The sequence below is a fragment of the Lepidothrix coronata genome, unplaced genomic scaffold (genome assembly GCF_001604755.1).
Source record: "Lepidothrix coronata isolate B3197 unplaced genomic scaffold, Lepidothrix_coronata-1.0 Scaffold136, whole genome shotgun sequence".
In the NCBI taxonomy this organism is placed as follows: domain Eukaryota; kingdom Metazoa; phylum Chordata; class Aves; order Passeriformes; family Pipridae; genus Lepidothrix; species Lepidothrix coronata.
Window position 1 is genome coordinate 792,514 of NW_016690316.1, and position 24,844 is coordinate 817,357.

At 35.6% G+C, this 24,844-nt stretch overlaps 1 protein-coding gene across 6 annotated transcripts in view; it reads left to right on the top strand.

Annotated features, from left to right (window-relative positions):
* Positions 1 to 24,844, top strand: part of CDC14A (cell division cycle 14A) — a 56,087-nt gene that overhangs the window by 8,865 nt on the left and 22,378 nt on the right. For 5 of the 6 annotated variants that reach the window (XM_017827232.1, XM_017827235.1, XM_017827237.1 and 2 more), the window contains exons 3-7: positions 2,593 to 2,668; positions 9,154 to 9,246; positions 13,071 to 13,150; positions 21,475 to 21,541; positions 23,663 to 23,725. In XM_017827232.1, the coding sequence (XP_017682721.1) occupies positions 2,593 to 2,668; positions 9,154 to 9,246; positions 13,071 to 13,150; positions 21,475 to 21,541; positions 23,663 to 23,725 (379 nt within the window). The remainder of the gene's footprint in view (positions 1 to 2,592; positions 2,669 to 9,153; positions 9,247 to 13,070; positions 13,151 to 21,474; positions 21,542 to 23,662; positions 23,726 to 24,844) is intronic. The other variant, XM_017827236.1, reaches the window with a different exon arrangement.

Sequence of the window (24,844 nt, forward strand, 5' to 3'; positions counted from 1 at the left end):
TCTGCTTACATTTAACTGTATGTCAAAATTCTGTTCTTAAGATGAAAATTCTCTGGGTGAGTCAGGATCAAGTGTCTCTAATTCAAGTATATAAATGGGTTTTTATAGAAAAAGTAATGAGGGTGCATAAGATTAAACCCTTCTTCTTAAACATGTCAGAAATTGTGTTTAGGTCTAAGGATGTAAATTGAAGGAAGATTTTGTAGATCAGAGTTCACTGACTTCAGTACAGAGCCTTGTATTATCTTTCAGAGAACTCTTTGATTTGGAGGTTTGTAAAGCACTTTTCACTTAGCCCCACTAAAAAAAAAGGATAATCCAACTTATTTCACTTTAGAGGTATTAAGTGGAGAAAGTTAAAATTATGCATGTAACATAACCTTTCTGCCTCACATGTAAACCCCAGTGTTTTGTAAGTAAAGCCAGTGGCTGGTTTATACTGCCTACCTGGTGTTATGTAAATAACTTGGGAATTGCCAGTGGTTTTGTGTAGTAGTAGTACTGGTGCAGCACTGACTAAAAGTACCTTTCCTTTATGATTGTGTTTGGATTCTGAGAAATATTTTGTTTCTGCAGCACAGACAAATGGTGACATGACCAGAGACTTAAACACAGATACTTCTGCCCCTGGCCTCCACTGTGTTAAGAGAAGCACACCATACTTAATGGGAATAGGTGATGGAGAAATAGACAGTCAAAGATTGTGACATCTTTCACTCGATGGCTGAGAAGCTTAATAGCTTCACTTTGCTTCATGGATAGACTCAAATGTATTTTATCCTTCTGCCATGAAAATAGTAACTTGTCTGTTTTGGACAAATTTGTAAATTAATTTTTGTGTACTTCTGCTGTACTTCTGTTTGAATTTAATCATGTGGAAAAGTAGAAGTGGATATATGACTCCAAATATTGATGTACTTCTAGCAAATGAATAGTAATAAAATAAAAACTTATCCTAAAGCATGGCCTATAGAGTTCTTCAGTTCTTTAGGTGAACTGTGTATTCCATTAAATCTTTCCGCTACTTTGCTCACAATGGTTTTTAAAAAAGTATTCTGTTTTATAGTAACTATCACATTCCATGTTGTTTCACAATACTTTAAAAAGTATTTTTTCAAAAATAATCTTTAAATCCTAAGTTCTACTCTTCCATCATATATTTAAGTGAAAGAATAAAGTTAATGGAGCAAGACAGGGTGGGGTTTTTTTTTATTTGAAGAAGGTGTTAGTGCAGCAGTATGGGGACAGATGTTAGTAAGCCTTCTATATGGCTTTTCTAGAAGCTACAGTGTTGTTAGAGCTCCAGTTTTAATTTCTTTTTTGTCATAACTCATACTTGTCCCTAGAACTTTTTTATTTCACCTCTGAAAAATCATATGGAGGGTTTTATTTTAAAAATACCTATAACTGTTGACTGCATCTGGAGACTTAGCTGAGATGGAGTTCTGAAGTTAAGCCCTGCTTTACTGCCACTGGATTTTCCTCTTGAGTTGGTTACTTCTGTACAACCTGCAAATAAAGTCCTAGTAGTTGGATAGCTTGCTCTGTCATCCAGCTAGTTAGCTTCTGTAATTACATCTTAATATTTTGTTCTGAAGGGCTGAACTGAATCTTAACCAACACTTACATTGTTACTTGATATTGTAAAGTAGATGATACTGAAATAGCATTGGTGTGGCAGGCAGGCTACTTGTCTTAGACAGTGATCAGACTAACACAGTTGTCTCTTTTTTGCACTGCTCTTGGCTTTCTTATTTGAGAGAATGTGGGGAAGAGGATATTAACGAAGTTATAAGCACCAAAAAGATCATCAAGACAGATTTCTGTACACAAAAGGAAAATTATTGGGGGAAGCTTAAATTTTGAGCAGTTTTGCACAATGAATGGAGAGGGAGAAAGCTCTAGAAGAGATTGTTTAGAAATCTAGGAGAGAAACAAGAACAATGAGGAGTTGGTATTGACAACATGAAATAAATAATAGATTGGAAGAACAGTCTGAGATGAGGATTATGGGACAAAGGGAAAAATAATTCAACATAAAGTGTATATGTAATATATAATCTCTGGAATAGTGAAGGATGGGATATGAAGAAATATGATTAATTTTCAGACAGATCAAGACTGGACATAATTCAATAAATTTTATTACCCATAAGAAATTCTATGTAGCTTATTCTTAATACTGGGTAAGGATATATTTTCATCTTAAGCAGTTGTAGAATCTTTATCTAGGATGTCAACATGGCTTAAATGTAGATCATGTCTTGATATTCTTTACTCTATAGTTTTGGTCAAAACCAGATTGCATATCATGGGATGAAGAAAAAAATTCTGTAGTTAGTGTGTGTATATAATGGGAAAGGTAGTTACTGGAATATCTTAAACTGAAGCTACAAATGAGTTCAAATTAATTGTTACTGTTGTCCTCTTAAATGAACCAATGAAGGACTTATCTGTTGTTCCATGTATATTGGCTACTCTGTATCCTGCAAAAGTTACTAATTTGCAGCTTTAATTATCAACAACGTGGACATTGAAATTTGCCTAGCTCTTTTGTATAAATAACACTGGTTTTTGGTTTTTTTTCCCCAGTTTCTATGGAGATTTTGGACCTTTAAATTTGGCAATGTTATACAGATACTGCTGTAAACTAAATAAGAAACTAAAGGTAAGCTTTGTTTAAAAACAATGTTCCTATTTTTTTTTGTGTTTTGAAATTGAAATAAAATTATACAGTTTGAGAGTGGTGATTAGGTGCTCATTATCTAGATGGTGACTGCTAAACTTGAAGGATGTTCTTTGTTCCGAGTTCTTTTCCCTCTGAAGAGTGAAAACAATTAATATGCCTTCATTATTGCTTATGAGATGAGGCACTGAAGGCTGTGTTCACCTTTTTTCATAACCTTACACTTTAAAGACAATAGTAATAAAAACCACTGGTTATGCTCCATCCCAGCCAGACAAGTACACTGAACATGTAGCTGTGGGCTTAACCTGTTCTCCAAATACCTGTGCAGAAGTGATTTGCAGCATGTACAGGAAATCTATCAATTTCAAGAAATGAAACATATTTTAATTTCAAAGTACTAATTACTGTAACTTCTGAGACCATCCACTAAATATAACAGGTTTTAAATCTTTATAATATAAAATATTAGAACTGTTACTGACAGAAGGGAAAAATGGGACTACAGAAGTGATAATTTGGGCTACTGTTCAGAGGGTCCCTTTATCAAAAATGGCATTATGTTTTGCGGCTAATGTTTGCTGCACAAACATTTGCTGCACAATGCACTTAGGCAAATTGATTCATGCTATCTGCTACTTTCATGGACATGCTGAATTGCACATGTTCTTAAGGGGAGGTTCTCCAAATTCAGGGATTTATGGAGCTGCTATAAACTTTTTGCAAAAAAAGTGCTTCTAGTGAAAATGTACATTGCTTCTTAACTCTAAAAAATTACTTATAAAGAGAAAAAGTTAAACTCTACTATTTCTAATTTTGTTAGCGTGTGTTCATATTGGCAAAACATTGGATTTGTCATTTCACTAAAGAAAACTTATAACTATGTTATCATCCCATTTTCCAGTGCCAGTATCCCATTCAAACATGTGACCAAAGATGCTCACTCAGTAGGAATCTGGTTTTTTTACCTTAATTCTGTTGTTGTTGACCTTTTATTTGAGTTAAAAGTTGGAGTGTGCTTGCTCTGTGAAGCAGTTACTCCCGAGAAGAACCAGTAGTAAAGCTACTATTCTAACTTCCCTGTGCCCTTGGAAACTGGAGAGATCAGTTCTGTCTTTTCCAGATTCAGATTAAGACTGCGATCAGTTTGGGACCCGAATACAGTCTCATGTGTTACTGTTGAAGTGTATCTTCCTGCTTTTATGGTTGAACCAGAATGCCTTCAATCCCGAGCCTAGGTACCCACAGTTTCACCCAGGAAATAAGTATACAACTAATAAATATCCTGGGATTGTTTTTAATGGTTCAGTATTGAACAGGAATGTCTCTACAGGCTTTATACTTCTTGTAAGGCCATCATCTATGTTGAATGAGGCAAGCATGTCATCAGAAGTGGCTTGTAAGCATGATGAACAAGGTTGGATATTATCATGGAAAAAATAAACAAGGGAGCTAAATTGGAACTGAACTATTGACTTTGATATTTGCAGGGCTGATTTAACAAACTGTGATGTCACTTTAATGCAACATTTACATTTGTTGAAAAAGCAAACATACTGACACTGCTAGGTGAAGATTACAGCTGATGAGAAGTCAGGCTCTCTGGGAGGAGGTGCTGTTTGTTGCTGCCAGAGGCTAATTCCAAATAGGTTAATTTAAACTACTAGTGTATAAGAGGAAAGAGTAACCTGATAATGCAACCACTTGAAAGTAATACCTGAAATCAAACAGCTAAAGCTTGGAATACTGCCAAAGTGGTATAGAAACTTACAGTTGAATAGATTCCAGTCTGGCTGATTGGCACTACCCCGGGGTAGGCCAGTACAGCTAATGTAAGCTTTGCTCTTCTAATAGTTAAAATATATGCCAGACTGCGACCTATTTTAGATACTACCTGCAGAGAGTAAGTAGTCTTGTAAGACCGAGTCCCAGGGCTGAAGCACGTACATGTACCTGCATGTATCAGAAGCACACATCTGCAGGCCTTGCTAAATGACTGCTGCTCAGCTTTGCTCATCAAGAATTACGGATTCACAGTTTCTACCCTTCTACACCTCATCTTCCCATGTCTGCCCTTCACAAGTGTCCCAAAGAGGAGTTCTGAGGCTTGAAGTAGCCGTGTGTAAGACGGAAGTTCGGGTCACGAGATAGTCCTGTCGGGGCAACCTGCTGTTTGCATATCCTTGCATTAAGAGTTCCCTGTGACCAGCAGCAGGAAGTGTTTGATCATAGAAAGTAAAAGATGCTGGAGATTATGATGGGATGGTTGCTATTGCCATACTACAACGCTTTTGGGACCCTGAGGCAATCACAGTGCTTAAGCCCAGATGACTTGGTATATACTTGCTTGGGTAAGCACTTCATGTGCTTTTCTTAAGAAAAGAGTCTTGAAGTGTGGCACAAAAACCAAATTACAAACGTGATGGATTTTGTATGGATACACTGTCTCAAAAGGAATTAAGACTTAGACTTGTTAATTTTGAAACTTCTGTGAATAGGAACAGGAGAAATGAGAGTATAAGATCTCATTAAAACAAACAAGCCCACAAACTTCCCTTCCAAATCTTTCAGCTGTATCTATTTCTGGTTTGGGAGAGAAGTTAGACATTAGAGGCAGTTTTCTGTTTTCCTCTCTCCTTTCTTGTGCAACTGGTGAGGATGGAGAAGAGTACCAGTTTGAAATGTGCTAATGGCAGACCAACATTTTAAAGTAAACTATGGTAACTCTGTGCTGACTGATATTAAAAACAGTAAATAATTCTGTTTTGAAGAGCTGAAGAATTTATTTAGATATCCATTTGCCAAGAAAGTTTGAGGTAAAATCGTGGTTATGCCTTACAGGAAAACCTTTTGGACCTTGTTTGTAATGCTTCAATTGCTGTGGAGATGATTTTGACTATCCAAGTCAACAGCAAGGAAAAAATGCTTGGCTGTGCTATCTTTCTACTTATAATTTGAATTCTGTAGGGGGAAAAAATGCTTGACTAAGCAACTGGGGTTCATTTATGAAAGAAAGATTTTGTTTCTTCTGTTTAAACAACTGACTTCATAAGAACTGCTTTAAAAAACCTTCTGTGTTTTATGTGTGTATGGCCTTACACATTCTCAATAAATCCAGGAGCAGAGGTGATCAGGGAGTGCTGCTGATATAAATGATATGAATATTGAAGATCAAAGGCAGGGGAGGAAAAACACTGGCAGCATTATGAACTATGGGGTTAATATTTTTTGTGTGCTAACTGTATTGCTGCTGAGTCACAGAGGAGTTTGGCTTATTTGTTTTTTTAATATAAATAAACTGTTGGGCATACATGTGGAACTGTAGTAATTGCAAGCATCTCCTTAGGACAACCTAAATTTTGAGACAGGGTTGAGTGCCCGTTTTAATAAACCATTTTCTATGCAATTTGCCACCCTTGTATTCACTGCTATTTACGTGTACATATTACATATATATACATCTCTCTATGTATAAAAATATAATTTGCATAGATCCAGGCTTATTAAACATACTGCAGTAATTTCTTGCTTGAACAGTACAACTGTGTTTAACCATATCCATTATATGAAATACTGACAAATAATCTGGTGATTTTACGCAGCTCACAATCTAGTAACGGTCTACCATGGCACTTTCTAAGCCTGTCATCAGTTTCTCTGCAAGTAAATCTCTCTTGAGACCTGCAAGAAACAGGAACTTATCTATTATTTTTAAAAAAAAGTAATCTTATAATGAAAATAACATGTTCTGGAACCCTCTCGTAATCTTATAAATTAGTTTTATCACCTAAACCAAAACCTGCCATGCTTTCTGTGGAACTTCTGCTTTTAATTCAAAAGACTGTCTTTTAGTATGTTCCTTTGGGATATATCTTGACAGATACTGTTGTTACATTTTGTCTTTTAATGATGTGTGAAACTGCTAAAATTTTCTTACTGGTAAAGAAGAATACTCTTAATGCTTCATAATGCGTGCCTTTGTTTTAGGAAAGAAGATTACTCACAACTATGTTATCTAAGGTCTGGCTATTCTGTAGGATAACCTGTATTGCAAAAGTTCTTGTTGAAACAGTCCTGGTTCTTCAGAGTTGAGCAGTGTCTCAGGGAACTAAAGCCTTAATCCATTCAGGTGGAGCTCTGGAGCTGTAAAAAGAGTTACCTTCCAGAACTGTCTTGAAAGCTTGTTATCATTGAATCTATCCAAAGGAGGACACATAGCTTATTAAGTATGGTGAGAAAATCAGTATTTTTGTAAGTAGATCATATAGCTTAGTATTGATATTTAAAGTGTACTGAGTAAACAATTTGCATGTTAACGTTAAGAGAGGCATTGCATTGACACTTCAGGAAACACTTATTGTAAAACTTGATTTTCTGTAACTAGTGGGCAAATAAAAACAGTGGTTTGTCTTATAGGCTTTGGAAAAGTTAAATCATGCTGCCATTTTCCACTGGCTACTATGCTATAAGCTGTTAATGTCAATTAATGTTAAGTTCAATTTTGTGTTAAAGCTTTAGTCAGGATATGTTTTTTGAATATCATATAACCTTACATTTTGAAAATTATGCAATAAAACTGATACATTGTTTTCATTAAAATGTTCTGGAAACTTCTGGTTTTCACTACGTCAGGTACGAAGTGTCTCAAAACTGAAATGACTTGATATACCCAAAACATAAAAGAATCCATTCCATAAAATAGAACAAGAACTATGGTCTCATTACATAGAACTTCTGACTAGTTAGCTTTGCAGTTTAAAATAGTGGGTTTGGTGAACTATAAACTGCTGCAAAGAACTTTGCTTTAAAATAAGTAGTAGTCAATAAGTTATAATTGAAGTTCTGTCACTGTTGCATAACTACTGTAATCTTATCCCACCTACACATCATGGGTGGAATTGCAGTTAGAGAACACTAAAATTAAAAAATTGAGGAGGGGGAAGAAGGGAGGAATCTTAAAATACTGGGATTAATTTTGTCAAGTTTTAATAATAATTGAATACTTCACTAATTAAATAACTACTTGTGCTTTGTATGTTTGCATATACACTGAGAGAGATGTTGCTGTTGGTCTCTAGATACAGCTTCTTCCAATCAACAGCAACCAGCTATTTTGGGAATTACAATCCCATTTAGACACACTGAGTTGCATTAACTCTCACTCCTTCTACCTCTGGAAGTTGTGGCTAATAAGACCAGACTGGAATGTACAGTTAGAACTGCTATAAAAGGTGCTGTTGCTGGGGGTTGGGAGTAAGAAGCTTGCTGTGATACCTATATCAGTTTTCTCCTGAGTTTATCAGCTATTTGATTTTTTGCAAAATTTGATTCTGTGGTTAAAGTTATTCTAAAATCTGCAACAAGAGTTAAGGTGAGAGTAGACACAGATCTCTGGAAGTGAGATACAATTGGCACTACTTAAACAAATAAAATACTATTGTGCAGCAGGTACTGTATGTTCCACTCCCAAGTGTCAACAGTGAAGCCAGGTAACAGCAGCGTTGGTATTAGAGCATTTTATAGAATGTGCAACTTTTAAAAATAGAACGTGCTTCAAATATTTAGAAACGGAAACCAGAATATTTGTTGATAACTTCCTCAAAACTGGAGTTGTACTGTAAAAATCTGTCAGGACAAACATGCATCACAGTGGTAGCAATTCATGAAGCCAAAAAATTATTAATGCAGTAAATTGTCCAACTTGCCACTTCTAAGTGACAGTTTTGTCTCTTTCTGGCTTTAAATAGTTTTGCTGCAGTTTGTCATTATTGTTCTGTTCTGGTGCATGTTGGTTTTGTTTTCAATGGGAGTTTTGTCCACAGGATTCTGACAGAGGCTTCCTTTCTTCCTAAAGAAAGAAGAATTGCAAGTATCACTAGTTTTGTCTTTGCCTAGCCCTTTTTCCAGGCAATGTTTTCTTTTTTTTTCTTCTTTTTTTTTCCATTTTGAATCAATTCTTGCTGTTGAAGTTTTCTGAAGATGTCCATTACCCCATTTTTAGGTAGTATATATGGAAGAGTGTTTTAACTTAACTTGATTGCTTCAATTTTTCTTTTGTCTTCTCCACAGAATTATATGCAAAGAGATTCAACATATAGGAGGAAGTTTTAGTCTGTAAATGTTAATGTCTTTAATCAGTGTTCATAAGCTGTTCTTTCAAATACTTAAACTTGGGGAAAAAAATTCAGTTTTTTATACTGAACATTTTAGTTCAGCTGCATTTTATAGAATTTTTTTTTACAGCTAACAAAGAGATCTGCCCTGATACAGTGGCTGCTTCCCTGTACTCTTATCTGTGATGTAAGAAGATTGTTCAGGGTATCAGTAATTTTTTCTCCTTTAATTTTAAGAATCCCTTTATTAGTATTTTTTTTTCAGTTTGGGAAAAGGGATTTTTTTGAAGTGTTCTTAAAGTGCATTCTTTTCTTAGTAACTGTGATATTTTGTTTGTTTCTTTCTTTAAACAGTATTTCAGTCTATCAAGAAAGAAGATAGTGTACTACACCAGTTTTGACCAGCGGAAACGAGCAAACGCAGCATTTTTAATAGGTGCATATGCTGTAAGTATTATTGATCACATGGATACTCCTAACCTTCCTTAAGAGACTTCTGCTGTGTGTAAAACAGCTTCTCAAGGGATGGATGCAGATTGTCATTTCATTCTTCTCTAAGCTGTCTTTGGAAATTCTGCTGCATGAGTTTTAGGGAAACCCTGGCTTTGCCCCTTAACTCCATTTATTTTACTAGACATGAAATGGCTTTGGCAGATCATTTGCACATTTTCCACAGGATACCATTTTCTTGAATGTCGAAAATTCAAACCACAAACTTACATTTAAACTTGGCTGTTTTAGGATTAATTGCTTCTCATGGCAGGAACGGGATTCATACTGGGAAGGAGAAATATTTTTCTCTAAGCCTTTCTTAAAGTTACTAGACCAGAAGCATAGTGATTATTGAATTGATTTCTCAGTTTATTTTCTATGATTGTACAAGCTTTTTGAGCCTAGAAAATCTTTTAGCTGTGAACTCTACCAGTATGTGAAAGTTAATTGAGAAGGCTTGGTTTATTTGTCCTGGTGTTAAAACATTAAGTGTAAAATGAAACATGGAAAGCAGTGGATCAGGTTCTAGGAGTGGGTTTCCAGTGGTGATTATGCAACTTAGATTGTTCCATTAAACAGCTACTTAGACCCTATAGCTATTTAAATATTTTAATAAGAGATGTGAGTGAAAGTTAAATCTTAAAACTTCACTGGCAATATGCATCTCAGGAAGATGCATTTGATAAATTTCAGTTTTTACAGTGGACTTCCAGTACTTCTTTTTTAAGCATGCCCGGTTGCTAAAATATTGTCCTTGTTCTTAAGAATTCCACAAAAATCACTTCTGTCACAAATTCAGATTAAGAAAAAAATATTTAAAGTGTTACAAGAACAGAAGAACATGCAGACTTCCCTGATCATGCAGAGGTTCCTCATAAATGACCAAGACTACAACACAAACTGGTCAGTGAGGTCAGAAACAGGGTGCTACTAGGTTTTGCAAAATCTTATCAGGCACAACAGAGACTATATGGAAGCTAGTGTTGTTCAGCTTTTCTTTTCATCTCTTTGGAGATTTTAGTTGTTAGGATTTTTAATCTAGCCTTCCACAATAGTTAATCGTTTCTTAAAAAAGAAGTCTTTAAAAATTGTTTTGAAATACAAGTCCTTTCATGCATACCAAAACTAAAGTAGCCTGGTTTGACTCAATTTGTACTTAGTTTCTGGGGGGACAATGAGTGAAAGTAGGTAGGTCTAACTAAATTATGCTTAACTCCCCACTTTTTATCAAATAATTAATTCTTGGAGAAATCTTGAAGGAGAGTGCATTTTCACCTGTCTGATAACACATATATGAATGGTGAGCTGGGTCTCTCTTTCCATATACTTAGGGTATGTTTTTTTACTGGTTGGAAACCGAGGAACACCTGCCTGGTTGTGTACTCTGTCTAGTAAGGATTGAATTCCTTGGGAGAGAAGAGCAGGAGGAATACTGGTCTGTTTATATCAGTGATTGCTCTTGTACTCCTAGAGAAATGGGGCAGAGGGAAGAGAGAACACGGATATATGACACTTTGCTGCTTCTGGTAGATCTAGAGCTTTAATTCTACCCTGTAAGAAACAAGCAGTAGTTACCTCTTGCAATTCTTCAGAGACTAAAACTTGATTAGTGGGCCAAAATCTGACTTTTAAGCACTCTCGATGGAACATGCTTTTACACTGTGGCAAACCCTGGGAAGAGTGAGCCTTTTTTCCTTTTCCTTGTAGATAGCAGGTGGGCTGGCCATATTTCACTCTCATGATTACTTTAACTGTATATTTTGGTAGTACCAGCATTTATTAGACTTCTGTTATACTGGGAAAGGAGAAAAGCTGTTGAGTTCTTAAGGTTGTAGTTTTATTGCAGCAAATGACTGGGTAATAGCAAACTACTGTGGCATGTTCAGTGATTTGCTTGCAGGAGTTTTTTCCTAATGTAAAAATTTAAATCGGACATCTCAGCCCTACTTGAAACTTTAAAGGTTTGTTTGCTGGTAGTCTAAGCATGTCACACTACTGCTCAAGCCTGTAATCCTTCCCTTGGAGGGTCAGCAAGTCCAAAGGCTTTTCAGTCACTGCAGCGTGTGCAGCCTCTTCTGTACACCTTTCTGCAGCTTGCTTTAGGTTTCTTCGCAGAACTCTTGTGGTAACGCAGCAGCTCTAAAGGGGAACTGTTCCAAATACTTCTAATATTAAAATGGCAGATGCAGGTGGGAACAAGATGAATCCCAACTGCATTTGAAATATTGTGGATAAGTGTTAAGATGGGCTTGCAAAATACTAATTCCCTTTTTGTTCTGCAAGCTTTTTAGGACATATGGTATGAGTTTTCTTGACAGTGGGTATATCTGGCCTGTATTGCTACACATCACGTGCCAGCATAGTGTCACAATTGTGGGAAGCTTATCTTTCAACCATTTCAATACTGATCCATGCTGTCAGTGTGACCATGGTGAGTGGAGCAGCAACATTGGAGGCTGAGACTAAAATACAATTCCAAGTTAGGGGATTGATCTTTTGAATGGAGATCAGTTTGTGTAGAGGGTTTTGGTCCAAAATTGGACTAGCTGTTCAAAGCACTCAAATAGGTTTTATTTGAAAAAGAGATTATTCTGGACCATCTATTTGCTGCATAGTGGCAAAGAGTTTTTCAAACTGTTTTATTTTAGTCAATTTTTTGTGTTTTATTTAATCCTTATCTTGTCTTTGCTGTCTGATTTGTCCATGCTTGAGGAAGAAATGGAAGAAAATCTACCTAATGTGACAACATCTTACAGAGTACTAAGAATGCCATTAACTTGGGACAAAAAGCTAATTGCAGATATTCTGGGAGTGACCATCACTTACCTATGTTCTAATGTGCTCAAGGTCAAAAGCTGAATAGAGCTTTTAGATCAGGAGCTCACCTGTGTGCTGGTTAAGAAAATAATTATTAGAGTACTTTACAGTCAGTAAAATGTGTGTAGAGCTGTAAAGTAGCCATGTAGATGCTGGTGGTAAGGTGAACAGGAGGGAAATGGCTAGGAAAATCATGTGGCTTGGTTTGTAATAAATGTTTATATGTGTGAAATATGCCACTCCAAACTGAATGAATTTCATGTTTTGTAAATGAAGTACTTGCTTAATATGTATTCTGAGTTAGGTTTATTTTAGGACTAAGTGTACTGTACAAATAGGAATTGAAATTCAAAAATATGTACTTGTATTTCTTACTTAAGCCAGTGCAGCTATTAGAAGAATGAACCTTGGCTTTGGGTGTTATATTAACTGTATGTTGGTCTCATAGTAACATGTTCAGCTTGTTGAATTGGATATTTTTGCTAATTAGTAGTTTGATATTGACAATTAGGAATCAAAAAATACTTTTGTTGGAAAATCTTCCATTGAGATGTGGTGGAGAAATGTTTCCTTAGTCAGCTGCCACAATGGTATTTTGACTCATTTAGAGAGAGAACTCCCAGTATAGATACGTGGTTTTCATCTTAATATGATGTCGAGTCTGTCCTAAACTCTCTCAGTTGAGCAATATGTGATTTTTTTTTTTTTCCATTTTCTTTTTTTAAAGTAGAGGAATGACACAAACCAGAAATTCCAGTTTCTGTTGACTTCTATTGATTTCTGAATAATTTCTTTGTGTAGGTATCTCTTTTCTGACCTGTGTATGTCCATAGGAGTAGCTCATGAGGGAGTACAGTATGTATTCTTAGGAGTTTAGTGGGCTGAGGGAAGTTAACATCTGGTTCATGACTTTTCAGGCTCAGGGCTGATTTTTTTTTTTCCTCTTCCCCCATCCCTTTTAGGTAATATACTTGAAGAAAACACCAGAAGAGGCTTACAGGACACTTCTGTCTGGATCTAATCCACCATATCTTCCATTTAGGTATGTGAACACAAGAAATGAGCCTAGCTTTTCTGGTTTGGATTTTGCTAAATAAATTTTTTTCAGATTGCCTTCCTAAAAAAGGGTTTCGTTTCTGATTCAGACATTGTATCAAAATGACTGATGTCCAGAAAAAATAATTTTTACATCTGGTGGTATTACTTGCTTTGTATTGTGAAAATAAATCATTTAGATTGATACAAGTTTCAAGTAAGATTCCTTGCAAACTGTCAGTTTTTTAAAATAGTTCTCAGCATGTTTGCAATTTAGCAATTAAACCTTTTCTTCATCATGTATCATGTTTTACTATTTGGAATTCATTCAAATATTTTAAATCTGTAAGTAGGTAGAGTTAGAGGAATAAAGGGAGTTGTATGCTGTTATATTTTCTCTTTTACAGAACAGGCGCTGATATTCGAGTTATTAAATGTTTTCAATTAATCATAGATAATTTCCATCAATCTGTCTTTATTCTCTGTACTAAGATCATATTGAGACCCAAATCTAGGGAGTTTTAGCTGTCACACCTATCTAATAAAGAGACTTCCAAATTTTTTTCATGGTGTGAACTATGCCCTTGTGCCTTATGAATGAGAATACCTCATGGTATTCCTATGCAAACACTGGCAATAAAAGTCAACTGCAAGAAGGTCAATATCCTCCTTTTCAGGGGAGTCAGCATTTTACAAGTAGTGTTCACTGTCAGCCAGTGCATTTGTAAATGTAGGCCTACCTTGTCTGTATCAAATTCATCTGATTCTTCAACCACTCAGCAAAGGAAGATCAGATTAGCTGTTCTCATACTTTGTATAGGAGCCAGATGCAGTGTAAACTGTTGGGATGGTAGATATTATGTCAAGACCAGTTTGACTATGAAATCTTAAACCATTAAACACATGTTTTAAGGAGGTATTAAATCAGTGATAGCTTTTATTGGCAAAGAGCTTATACGTTAACCAGGTCATTGATAGCTCTCCAAAGCCCAAGAAGTTCACCGAGCTAGTGGTATCCATATTTTTTCAGAGAATGATAAAAAATACTTGGTACAAGGCATAAGAAAGTCAGTTATTTTAAATGTCAGTGTTTTTTAACTTCTCCAAATTCTGTATAAAACATGGGGGGGTGATCTACGTTAGACAAAGAACAATGTCTTGCATGTGCCTTAGTATTGCTTGCATGAAGGTGTGCTCTATAATCTTCCTAGGCACAAAGATGAGGCTCAGCAGCCTGTAGTTCTCTGGCTCTTCCTTTCTACTCTTTTCAAAAACAGGAGCAATGTTTCCCTTTTTCCAGTCACTGCCTCACTACCGTGACTTTTCAAATAGGATGGAGAGTGGCTTGGCAACAACATCAGTTCCCTTAGGACCCTGGGACACATCTCATCAGGCCCCATGGCTGAATAGCTGCATCTTGTTCACCAATTAAAGACATCCTACTGTTTGGATTTACAGTAAATATAGTCTTTAGGTTTTTCTCTCCCCTACCAAAGTAAAGGTTAAGGTGTGTAAAAAGAAGTTCTGACAAAGCGAAGAACTTTATTTGTCAGATCCCAAAATTGTAAGACAGAAAACTTGAGAGGAATACTGTGTTTGCCAGACAGTCTCATATGACCCTATTTGCTCAAACCAAAGGCTACAGATCCTTGCCTTGCAACTAATTCCTTATAATAATGATGTTGATAGTAGTAGTAATAATAAAGTCACTGTTTCTGCTTGACTGGTAAGGAGTAATGAAAGTAATTGGCTCTGTGATTTCTTGTGAGGCTGATAGGAACCACAGTAATAAATTTAATGGCACAAAAAAAATTTCCTTTGAAGTGTTTTTAAATGATTATTCGAAGGAAATCCTCATGACTTTGGATTCATGAAATTCTGTTTCAAAATAGAATAGTTACCTAGTCTAGGGTCAGCAAAGAAGGCATCAAAAATATAGAAGAAACGCAAAGATTTTTTGAAGATAACTTTTTATTATATACACAGAGCATTTTGTATTTTCTAAGGGAGAGCATACTAACCAAAAACATTGGAGAAGACAATGTCCAGCAAAGGGACTACTCAGTTTTTGCTGTCTGGGTTGGCAAAATAATTACAAAATTATAATTGTTTCACTCCATTTGCCAGCTTTAGGAGAAGAGGGCAATAAATTTAGAGAGTAAGAAGTATTCTGGAATGGAATTCCTTTGTAGTCTTTGTCTGTGTATTTCAAGCCCTAGGTTTTGTTGGCTAAAACTAAAGCACTTTTGACAGGTTGTGGGGGTGGGTTTTTTCTGGTGTGGATGAGTTTTGGTGTTTGGGGTTTTCTTTGGTTTTTTAAACACAAAGTTTTGACTATTTTAGAGGATGGGAGGAAAGCAATCTTCTTGAGCAAAGCCTGACTGTTTCTAGAAGGAATATAGTATTATGAGCTTTTGCTAGAAGAATGAAATGTTTTGATTTCTTGAGCATTCTCTCTTATATGGTGTGAGACTGGAAAGCACTTAAGTTTCTTTTGGATCTGCTTTGGAGTACGTCAGATCTTGGCACTGGATTAGAGCCTAAGTAGATTCTGTTACCTGCAGAGTAGTTTGTCCTGCTGAGGAAGATGGGTGTGTAACCAACCTGTACCAGAGGTGAGACAAAGAGGAGGGAGGAAATAAACTGAAGGATTATGACAAGATAGGAGGCTGGATAAGAAGTGGGATATCTGATAGGGAAGGGGATATTTGGGATATTTGAACTCATAGGTAGAGTTTGGTATAGATGCATAAGGAGCTTAAGAATTACTCAGGCTGAGAGAAGGACAAGTAGATCTGATGGTGTGCAGTGGGGCAATCTAGATCAGGAGGGAATGGGGAAAAAATTATTTAATCCTCCTTCCTTGCTTTTCCAAGACCTTTGAGATATTTCCCCTTGTGTCCATTTCAGGACATTTGAGAATCTCTGTTGCAAAATATAGCATAATGCAGAGGCTCAAGCAATTGAACCCGTACTGGAAGCAGTAGCTCTGCCTTAGGTAGTATATCTACTTGACACCAGACTGTACTGTGAAGAAACAAGTTGGTCTGTGAAGGAAATAATTTGAGATGTTAATCACTGTGATTCAGAGTTTGGTCTTGCAGCCTGGAACTTAGATAATATATAATTTCTGTAGTATAGGTCAACTCTGTTTGAGTAGTTCAAGTGAAGACTTTATCAGAGAGCAGTGATCAGTTAAGTGTTACAATTGGACTGTTAAACAAGTTTGTTAATTTGATATCTGAAGTGTCCTCTGAAAAAAATAGACAACTTTGAATAAGTAGAAGCTGCAGGATTGTCAGATTCTTTGTGGAGTACTGAGGTAAGTTTACATGAAGTGATCACTGGGAAACTGATCTACTTTCATCTAGCTCAGTGACCTCAAAAAGCCTTAATCGGCTTAGGTCTTCAGCTGGTATTTCATTTAAAGACAGCTTCAGCAAATATAGTTCAGAGGTGGAAGGAAATCAGAATTCACCTCTTACAAGATACATGGAAATTTTGTTTTGTTTTTATGGTAGAAAAACTAAAGGCAACTTGAGAGGATAAGGCACACTGTACTTGAGACACTTTAATCTTATTTTTGGCTGATTCACTGTCACTTGGTGACGCTCTAGTCTCTTGAAGATCTTACACGTATCTTCTCACTTCCATTTAAAAAACAGTGCTAACACCAGTTAAAATTGTCATAAATACCAGTTATGTAGTGTGAAACAGTTTCAAATTTTCAACTCAAAGTACTCTGTATTGACTTTATGTTCAAGAGAAAAAACAAATATATTTTAATATTATTATGTTCAGTCTCTAAATAATGACATGAATTTCAGAGTTAGATTTTAGTGTGTGGTTTTTGGGGTTTGTTTCTTTATTGGCAAGTGCTGGGAAACAAACTGTTTTGTTATTGACAGCGCTTAGAGGTTTGGTGAAAGGGAAAGCATTATGCAGTATTGAGGTCAGCTGCAACAACTGTGAAATGGGATGGGGGATATGCAACTCTGTAATGCCGGCTCAGATTCATACTGAATCTGTGTTTCCTAGAAATATTCACATTTTTTTCATTTTGAAAGCAGATAGAGTACTGTCAGGTAATAGCTGGTAAAACACTACTTGAAAAACAAGGTGCTTATACATTTGGCCATAAAAGACTGAAATAATACTGTAATAAAACATGTAATCAGCAACAAAAATCAGAGTGCTGCAAAGCAGCAGGAGATGTCTGTCTGTGCTCTGTTGCATTATTCTGATATGAAATGAGGTTTTCCTTTTTCTTCTATGCTTTCTTAAACACAGACTTCTGAGTTGAACAAAAAGGTGTAAGATTTGAAGTGCAAGTTTCACTTAAATGTTTTTGTACATGCCTATGTAGTCCCAGTGAGTTAGAAATTACTATTATCTTAAATGTAAGCACATGCATTAGTTTTCTGTAAGATGCTATGCTGAGTGTGTACAGTGGACAAAGGAGTAGAAAAAGTTTAAATAGGAAGGATGTCTGGAACTAATTTTAATTTAATCTAGAATATGTTTCTTTAAGATTAGTAAAGGTATTTTTTCTTTACAGTGCTCTTCCTCATGACTATTAGTCCTTGCATTTGGTTTTACTGTGGAACAAAGTGTGACCCATTCAGAACCTATTGCATTTTATGCAAGCTAAGATCAGTATTATTAAGTATTGCTCTAAAACGTTTGGGATGTATCTATCATTCTTAGAAAGAAAATGCATGCTCATGGATCTAGCGCTATGTAATTGACTTCTCAAGCCAAAGTGGTATGAGAATAGCTGTATTTCTAACAGAATTTTGTAAAGGTTAGTACTACTTCTGACAGTATCCAATGTTTTTATACATGGTTTGGAAATTTGTACAAAATCAGTAGGAAGGCAGGTTGGCACAAAGAATAGTGAAATTGCACTAGCTGCTCTGCATTAGCTTTTAATTATTTTGTTTTCTTCAGTAAATAGATTCATTCAGGAGGATTGAAAAAACAAGTTTAAATTTGGGGATTTTATTTATGAAGCTTCTTAATGATTTCACATGACTTCTGACTGATTTCTCTGGGATAGAAAAAGAATTTGATAACCCAGCCTCAGCCTGGAGGAAGTCACCTAGGTAACTGGGGGGAGATTTGTTTTGATTTTCCTTGTAACAAATGAAGTATCAAAACAATTAGTGACTTAAAATACCTTAGCCAACTCCCTCTAAACAAAAAAGATATTTCACTGGAGTAATTTATTTAAAACATTCAGGAATTCAGGTCACGGTAAAATTCTTAATCTTTGCCTTTTGAGTATTTCATGGCCTTTCTTGAACATGTAGTCAGCAGTAAGATTGGCATCGTGCATCTGTCCTCTCTCACACTTCTGCAAAATACTTTTTGACTAAATTGTAAAGAAATACTGATGCTTCTCTGGAATAATGCGAAATCATCTTTTTGATAGGAAGACTGAGTATTAAAAGATGTCACTTCATAAGCATACTGTGACTTTTTGTCATAAATAAATACTTTTTTAAAACATTGTTTTAATATTTAAAACAACTCTGTAAAGTGTATTTTGTGACTTGCTGTATGTTCTGAAACTTGTAAAATGGGTTTCATCTCCTAATACTGAATCCACAAGCACTTGCCTTACCTGTACTTCAGATATTGCTGTACTGTGTCAATAGATCCAGCATGCAGAGTCCTCATGGATTATTATTATAATCCTCATGGATTATATTATATGGATTATATTAACTTCTGCCAGATTAATTTCTTTGTTCTTAGACCTAAAATGTAATACCTGCAGATAGTTTGGTTTAAAATTCTGGAGCATAAAACAGTAAAGTTTCAGAAAGTTTTGCATCTGGAATTGATTCTAATCAGCCAACTGTACTTTTGGAAACTAGAGAAGAAAATATATATGTATATGTATTCCTGGGTTTACTCCAAAAAGGATTGGGAGTGCTAAAATAAAAATGACTGTGGCTTTAAAGAAAAAAAGTTGCATAGATTTTGTTCCATTATCTTGTTCTCCAAATTAGGATACAAGGAATTTTTATGATTTGCTTGTGTTTTCTTACCAGAAGATAGCTGAGGGACAGAGCAGGAGAGAGAGATTATGGCAAGGTCTAATATGATATGCTCAGTACTTGCCCTGGTTCATCAAACACCATGATGCCCTTGAAGCCTTAGGTAATATAAGCCACTGCTTCTGGGTGTTGTTTCACTGCCACATTGCACTGTTGTTCATACCTGTTGCTTATGTTTTCATTACGTTATTGCGTTCTGCCATGAAGGATAGATGGGGGTGTGAGTTTTTGAGATGTCAGCTCTTTAAAAAAACATTAGAATACTGCTATTCTTTGAGTTTCTGGAAAATTGGGATTAGGTTTAAACAACTTTTTATTTGGCCATTCTAAAACTTTGACTCTTTTTAATTTTCCTAGCTTTCAGTCTTCCTACTGTTTCACTGTGTGTGGATGGCAGGTGTCAGTTGGAGCACACCTGCTTTAATGATTAGGTGCACACCAGCAGAAATGAGAGGTGTGAGACATGGATGGTGGAGGCAATCCATGTCAGCTGCCACCATCCCTGTGCACGTCACTGGTAATAGCTGTCTGTGGGAACTGGAGCTAGGAGTTCTGTACACCTGGAATTCTGATAGGCTTCTTGTACATCTAGGTCAAGTTCATTGTCTTCTCTCCCTCTCTCATAGTATTTCTTATTAATGGATTAGAGATTATGTGGCCTTTTCCCTCAATATTGTTTTCCTGTACTGCACTATCAGATGCCTTATCAGTCAAAGAAGTAGTTATATATATACAGATAAAATACAACTTATACTTTTGTTTTAGCAAAATAACATGTAAAATAGAACATCTGCTATGATCATATCTTCCATTCATAGTTCTCTAAATATTTAATGGGTTTGGATTTTATTTTTGTCGACCTCTTCGGAAAACCAGTGCAGCTTTTAAAAACTTTCTGCTCTGTATGTGTTTCCAATGGGTCCTTCAGTTTTTTTGCTCAGAAGACTTTTTTGTGTGCTAAAATGCTTTTGTGCTAAAATGATCTGTTATCCACTTTTACTTTGTCAAAAATGTATTGTCTGTAAAGTTCATATTTTGCTGCTTTGATATGTTCTGCTTTATCTAGTGTAATGAAAATACTGGGTTCTCATTTTTTAAAAGTTCCCTGTTGGATTTGGATATGGAAAGTTTATACACACTTAAAAGTTCCCTTTCCAAAACATTATGATTGCGCTTTAATAATCTAATTATTCAAAAGCTTTTCTAGAGTAGCCTGCCTGTAATATGACACCGCCAAAGATACAGCTTTTGATTTTCTTAAAAACATTTTCTATGAACATTGCTTGTTCAAGACTGCTATACTTATTCTATTCTTAAAGAATAGGTGAGAATATTCTGCCCTTAAAGTACTTGAGATTGAAGGAGCATATCAGTATAACAAGCTTCATACTGCTTATAGCAAGTTTTCAATGAAAGTTTGAAATTTTGAATCAATTATAGATTAAATATATGTTTGGGTGAAATGTAAAATTTTGCAGTTCTGATAAATTGCAGTTCTTAGGACTCTCTCTAAGATAGCTTAGAGCAAAGCTATAAAAGACTTCTTTAATGAGTGATAAGGAAATAGTCTGCTCAGGAAGAATTTGTTAAAATTGAACTGGTCTGAAAAAGTACTTTTTCATTTTTCCACAATGCATTTTTTTGGTGGTGGTGGTTGGTATGGGGTTTTTTTATGTTAGTGTCTCTTACCACTTGAATATGTTTTGATTTGGAGTCTCATTTCATCTTCTAAAGACAAATTGTAATTTTCGTAGTGGTAGAACTGAGGTTAAGTAATTTTAAATTTAATTATATCTGGATAACTTTGAATCACATGTGTAATCAGGCATCAAAACGAAGACCTATAAATTAATTCCAAACTAGTAGTCTGTTTGCTTGTCCCTGTTAGACAGTGTAACTCAATTAAGATTTGAATAATGGTTAAAGCAAGCTTTGCTTTATTTACTGCTGTCATTATACAGTTGAGAGAGGATGCAAAGCTTCCTGTTCCAATGTAGTATAAATGATTTGGAAAAGGGCATGTAGTTAGCTGATGTAAAATTTGCACTTAAAATTACATGCAGGATCTAATTGCACTTACTCTGAGCTGCGTCTTGGGTAGGGGAGTTCTTTAGCATGAACAAGCTTCTAAAAAGATGTCTTCTTCGGGAATTCAGAGTTCTCAAAAGGAATTGAATAGCTGGAATGTATTTTGTTGTGCGCTGCCTTTCCCCAAGTTCCTAAAATAATTCTGTGTATATTAAATTCATTTGTATTAAATCTATAGGGATGCTTCATTTGGAAACTGCACGTACAATCTTACCATCTTGGACTGTTTACAGGGAGTAAATAAGGTAATAACATTTTTCCTTAGCAAAACAGGTTTAAATTGATTTTTAAATCATGAGGGAAAATACTGTTAAAATAGCTTAGAAAATCTGATCCTAAAGGGTGTGTGAATGAGTAGTATGCTCTCATGAAGCCTGAGGTACTGAGGACTGTGTTTGAGTAGTGCCAGCGGAGGAAGGTTACACTTCTACTGGCTGGCCTAGCCTTTGACACCTTTCTGAACTTCACCTCATGACTTGGAACATGCAAATCCACCAGGCCTGGCTGGAGGCAGCTTTTAACAACCTAAGGCACTGTGCTAGATCTGCTAATAGATCATTTATAACCATGGGGAAGAGGGACTAACAGGTGGATAAAGTCAAGTGATACAGAATACACAGGTATACTGTGACTTAATCTGAGCAGTTTTTGCATGTACTTGGCCCAAACTTTCCCCCAAAACACTTGGTTCAGTGTTTGACGCTAATCTTTTCAGAATTGTTTAAAAACAATTGAAGCTAAGGTATCTTATTGGTGGTTTGATGTCTCACTTTCAATAGTCCTGGGCAATATTAAGCTCCAGTATTGCTTTTTTAAAAAATGCTACCTCACATCTTACTTGTCAGCCTTTAAATTTTGTTCATCATTTCCCATTGATCTTGATGAAGGGAGCCGGCTATAGGAGCAGTTCTGTACAGACACTTTATAGACCATTTGTAATCCTTAAAAGTATGGCAAAACAAGTGTTTTTAAAAATTGAAAAAAGATCAAGCTTAATATTTTTAGTTCTGTGGGGGTGGGAAAGGAGCTGTCAGTTAACAGCAAGACTGTAATTTGTGAGGCATTCTACAGATCCTGAAGCTCTGAAGTAGTCAGTGCAGTCATTGTAATTTATCTGCTACAAATACATCAAAAGGACTGTGAGAATCAGTTTTCCTCCTTTCTTCTCATAAAATTTATTACTGAATTTTTGTCCAGTTCACTTACAGAGGAAAAAATACTTCAAGCAGAAACCCTATGCCTTAATTTAAAGTAGTCTTACCTGGATAAATTTGGTGTTCCTGTGCATGTACATCATATACATGTAATTCAGGAGGCCTGCAAGTTCTGGAGTGCAGCCAGCCAGCCATGCTTAAATGAAATACATGTCTCAAAATGAGCTGTTCAGACAAACCTCTCAGTATCTTAAGTTTCATGACAGTCCAGTCACTGAGCCTGTGTTTTCTGTAATAAAGCTAGCTGTGATTTTTGTTTTGTCCTAAAAAGGTGCTCTATATGTAGGAAATAATAGCAGTCTGATGATTATTTTTTTAAATCATAAATCTGTGATTTTTTTATCACTCCTTAATCCCAGAATATTGTGTAATATCTACACTTCTCAGAACGGAATAGATTCAGTATAAATACATGCTGAAGAAATGCCTTGTGCCTATTCTTTGAAATAAATTTGTGCTATGAATTCTGTATTCATAGAAGTGTTTTCAATATGGTATTATACACAAAACTTCAGTACAAAATTGGCATCTTTAATAATAGTACAGTAATCAAATACAAAACTTCTTTCAATCATGTAATAGACACTGTCTAATGTAGTCTAGTGAACTTTATCTGTGTATTAAAAGAAGTAATAAAATGCAGGTTATGCATGGTACTGTATTCCGTACATGCCATTTTGCCTAGGTATTATGGTGATAAAACCAGAGTATCATATAAAGTATGGAAAATGAATAAACTCTCAATGTTCTCAATGTTTTATGTCCAACTGCATGAAAATACATTCAAGCATAGAAATCAATGAATGAGTGTATGACAAAAAGGGAATTGCTTTTTACTTGTTATCTGCAATACAGAAGAAAATCACACATGGTGGGGTGGAGAGAATCAGTTTTATAATTTAAGTGATATGCAACAACTTTGTGTCCCATCATATTGTCTTTGAAGGGGAAATAATGAATCTAGCATGTTTCAGTGACGTTGTAGTTTTTGTTGTCTGTGTTGTTAATCTGTGCAAAATGTAATGTTGTCTTAACAAAAAGGCTTCAATAAACATAAACATCTAGGGATTTAGTTCTGATTCTCAAAGTAGTATTATAAAATGAAATTATATATCTTATTTCAGTATAAACTGACACCTTGTTGCCTTTTAGGCTTTGCAGCATGGATTTTTTGACTTTAAGACATTTGATGTGGAGGAATATGAACACTATGAGGTTTGTACATTTAATAATGAGTTGAATGTGTTTGGTTTACCTAAAATAAGAGTACACAGTATCCCACAACTTAAAACGTACTGGAAACACATTTTAATTCAAGTAAAACCCAGTGTTCATATGTAAGGTATGTGATGATGATGATGACATTGAAACATGTATGCTCTGTGTGAAAAACACACAGCATTAATATCCTTGCAATTTCAGTGCATCACATAATAAATCTACCCTTTTCTTGCAGCCTTTCTGGCTTCTGTGATGTCTTTCATGTTTTCCCAGCCTTTCCCCAGGATCCGATCCAAAGTTTCTCAGCTGACTCACAGAATATGTGTTTTCTTGCAGCAATTGTTAGCTGCTTCTTGTGTTCCTAATAGTCCCAAATATATGTCAAATTTTTTTATTCCCACATAGATTAAGGACATTTTGAACTTTTTTTTTAGTAAAGGAGGCATTATATGGAGATTCTAATAATGGAAATGCATACAAAATATTTCCTGATGAAGTCCCAGAAGGCTAACAGATGTCATTCGTTGTTTTACCAACCATTTTACAACTTAAGTATAGACAAACTCTGGTTGTCTCTGGATGCTTCTAGGGCTTTGTAACATACACACCTTTATCTGCTGGAAGAAGAAAGTTATTTCAAGCTACATTGCCTTAGAGAAGCTTTAAAATATGCCCATGCTGTACCTGTGAATTGGGCTGTGTACAGAGGAAATTTCAGGCACAGAAGGTGTATGTACATATGGTCCAGAACAGTTGTATTGGACCTCGTCTTTGGAACTCTCCTAAATTCCTGAAATTGTATTGGTTAAGCAGAAAGATATATATTCAAATATTTAGTATACCTCTAGTCTATATATTAAACTCTCTGTTTTTTTAGACTTGTGTTACTTTACTGTAACCAGTATTCTTCTGCTATTCTTCCCCTCTATTGCAATTTTCAGAAAACTTGGGAATAGAGTTGCTCAGTCTGAAAGCGTCCATTTTAAGAGCATTTCCTGTATGTATTTCAGATACATACTGAATTACCTCATGAATGTTGAAGACAGTGAAGGCAGAAGAGGAATAAGCAGTGGGAAAACATAATTAATAGCACAAATCTGTACAGTATCTGTT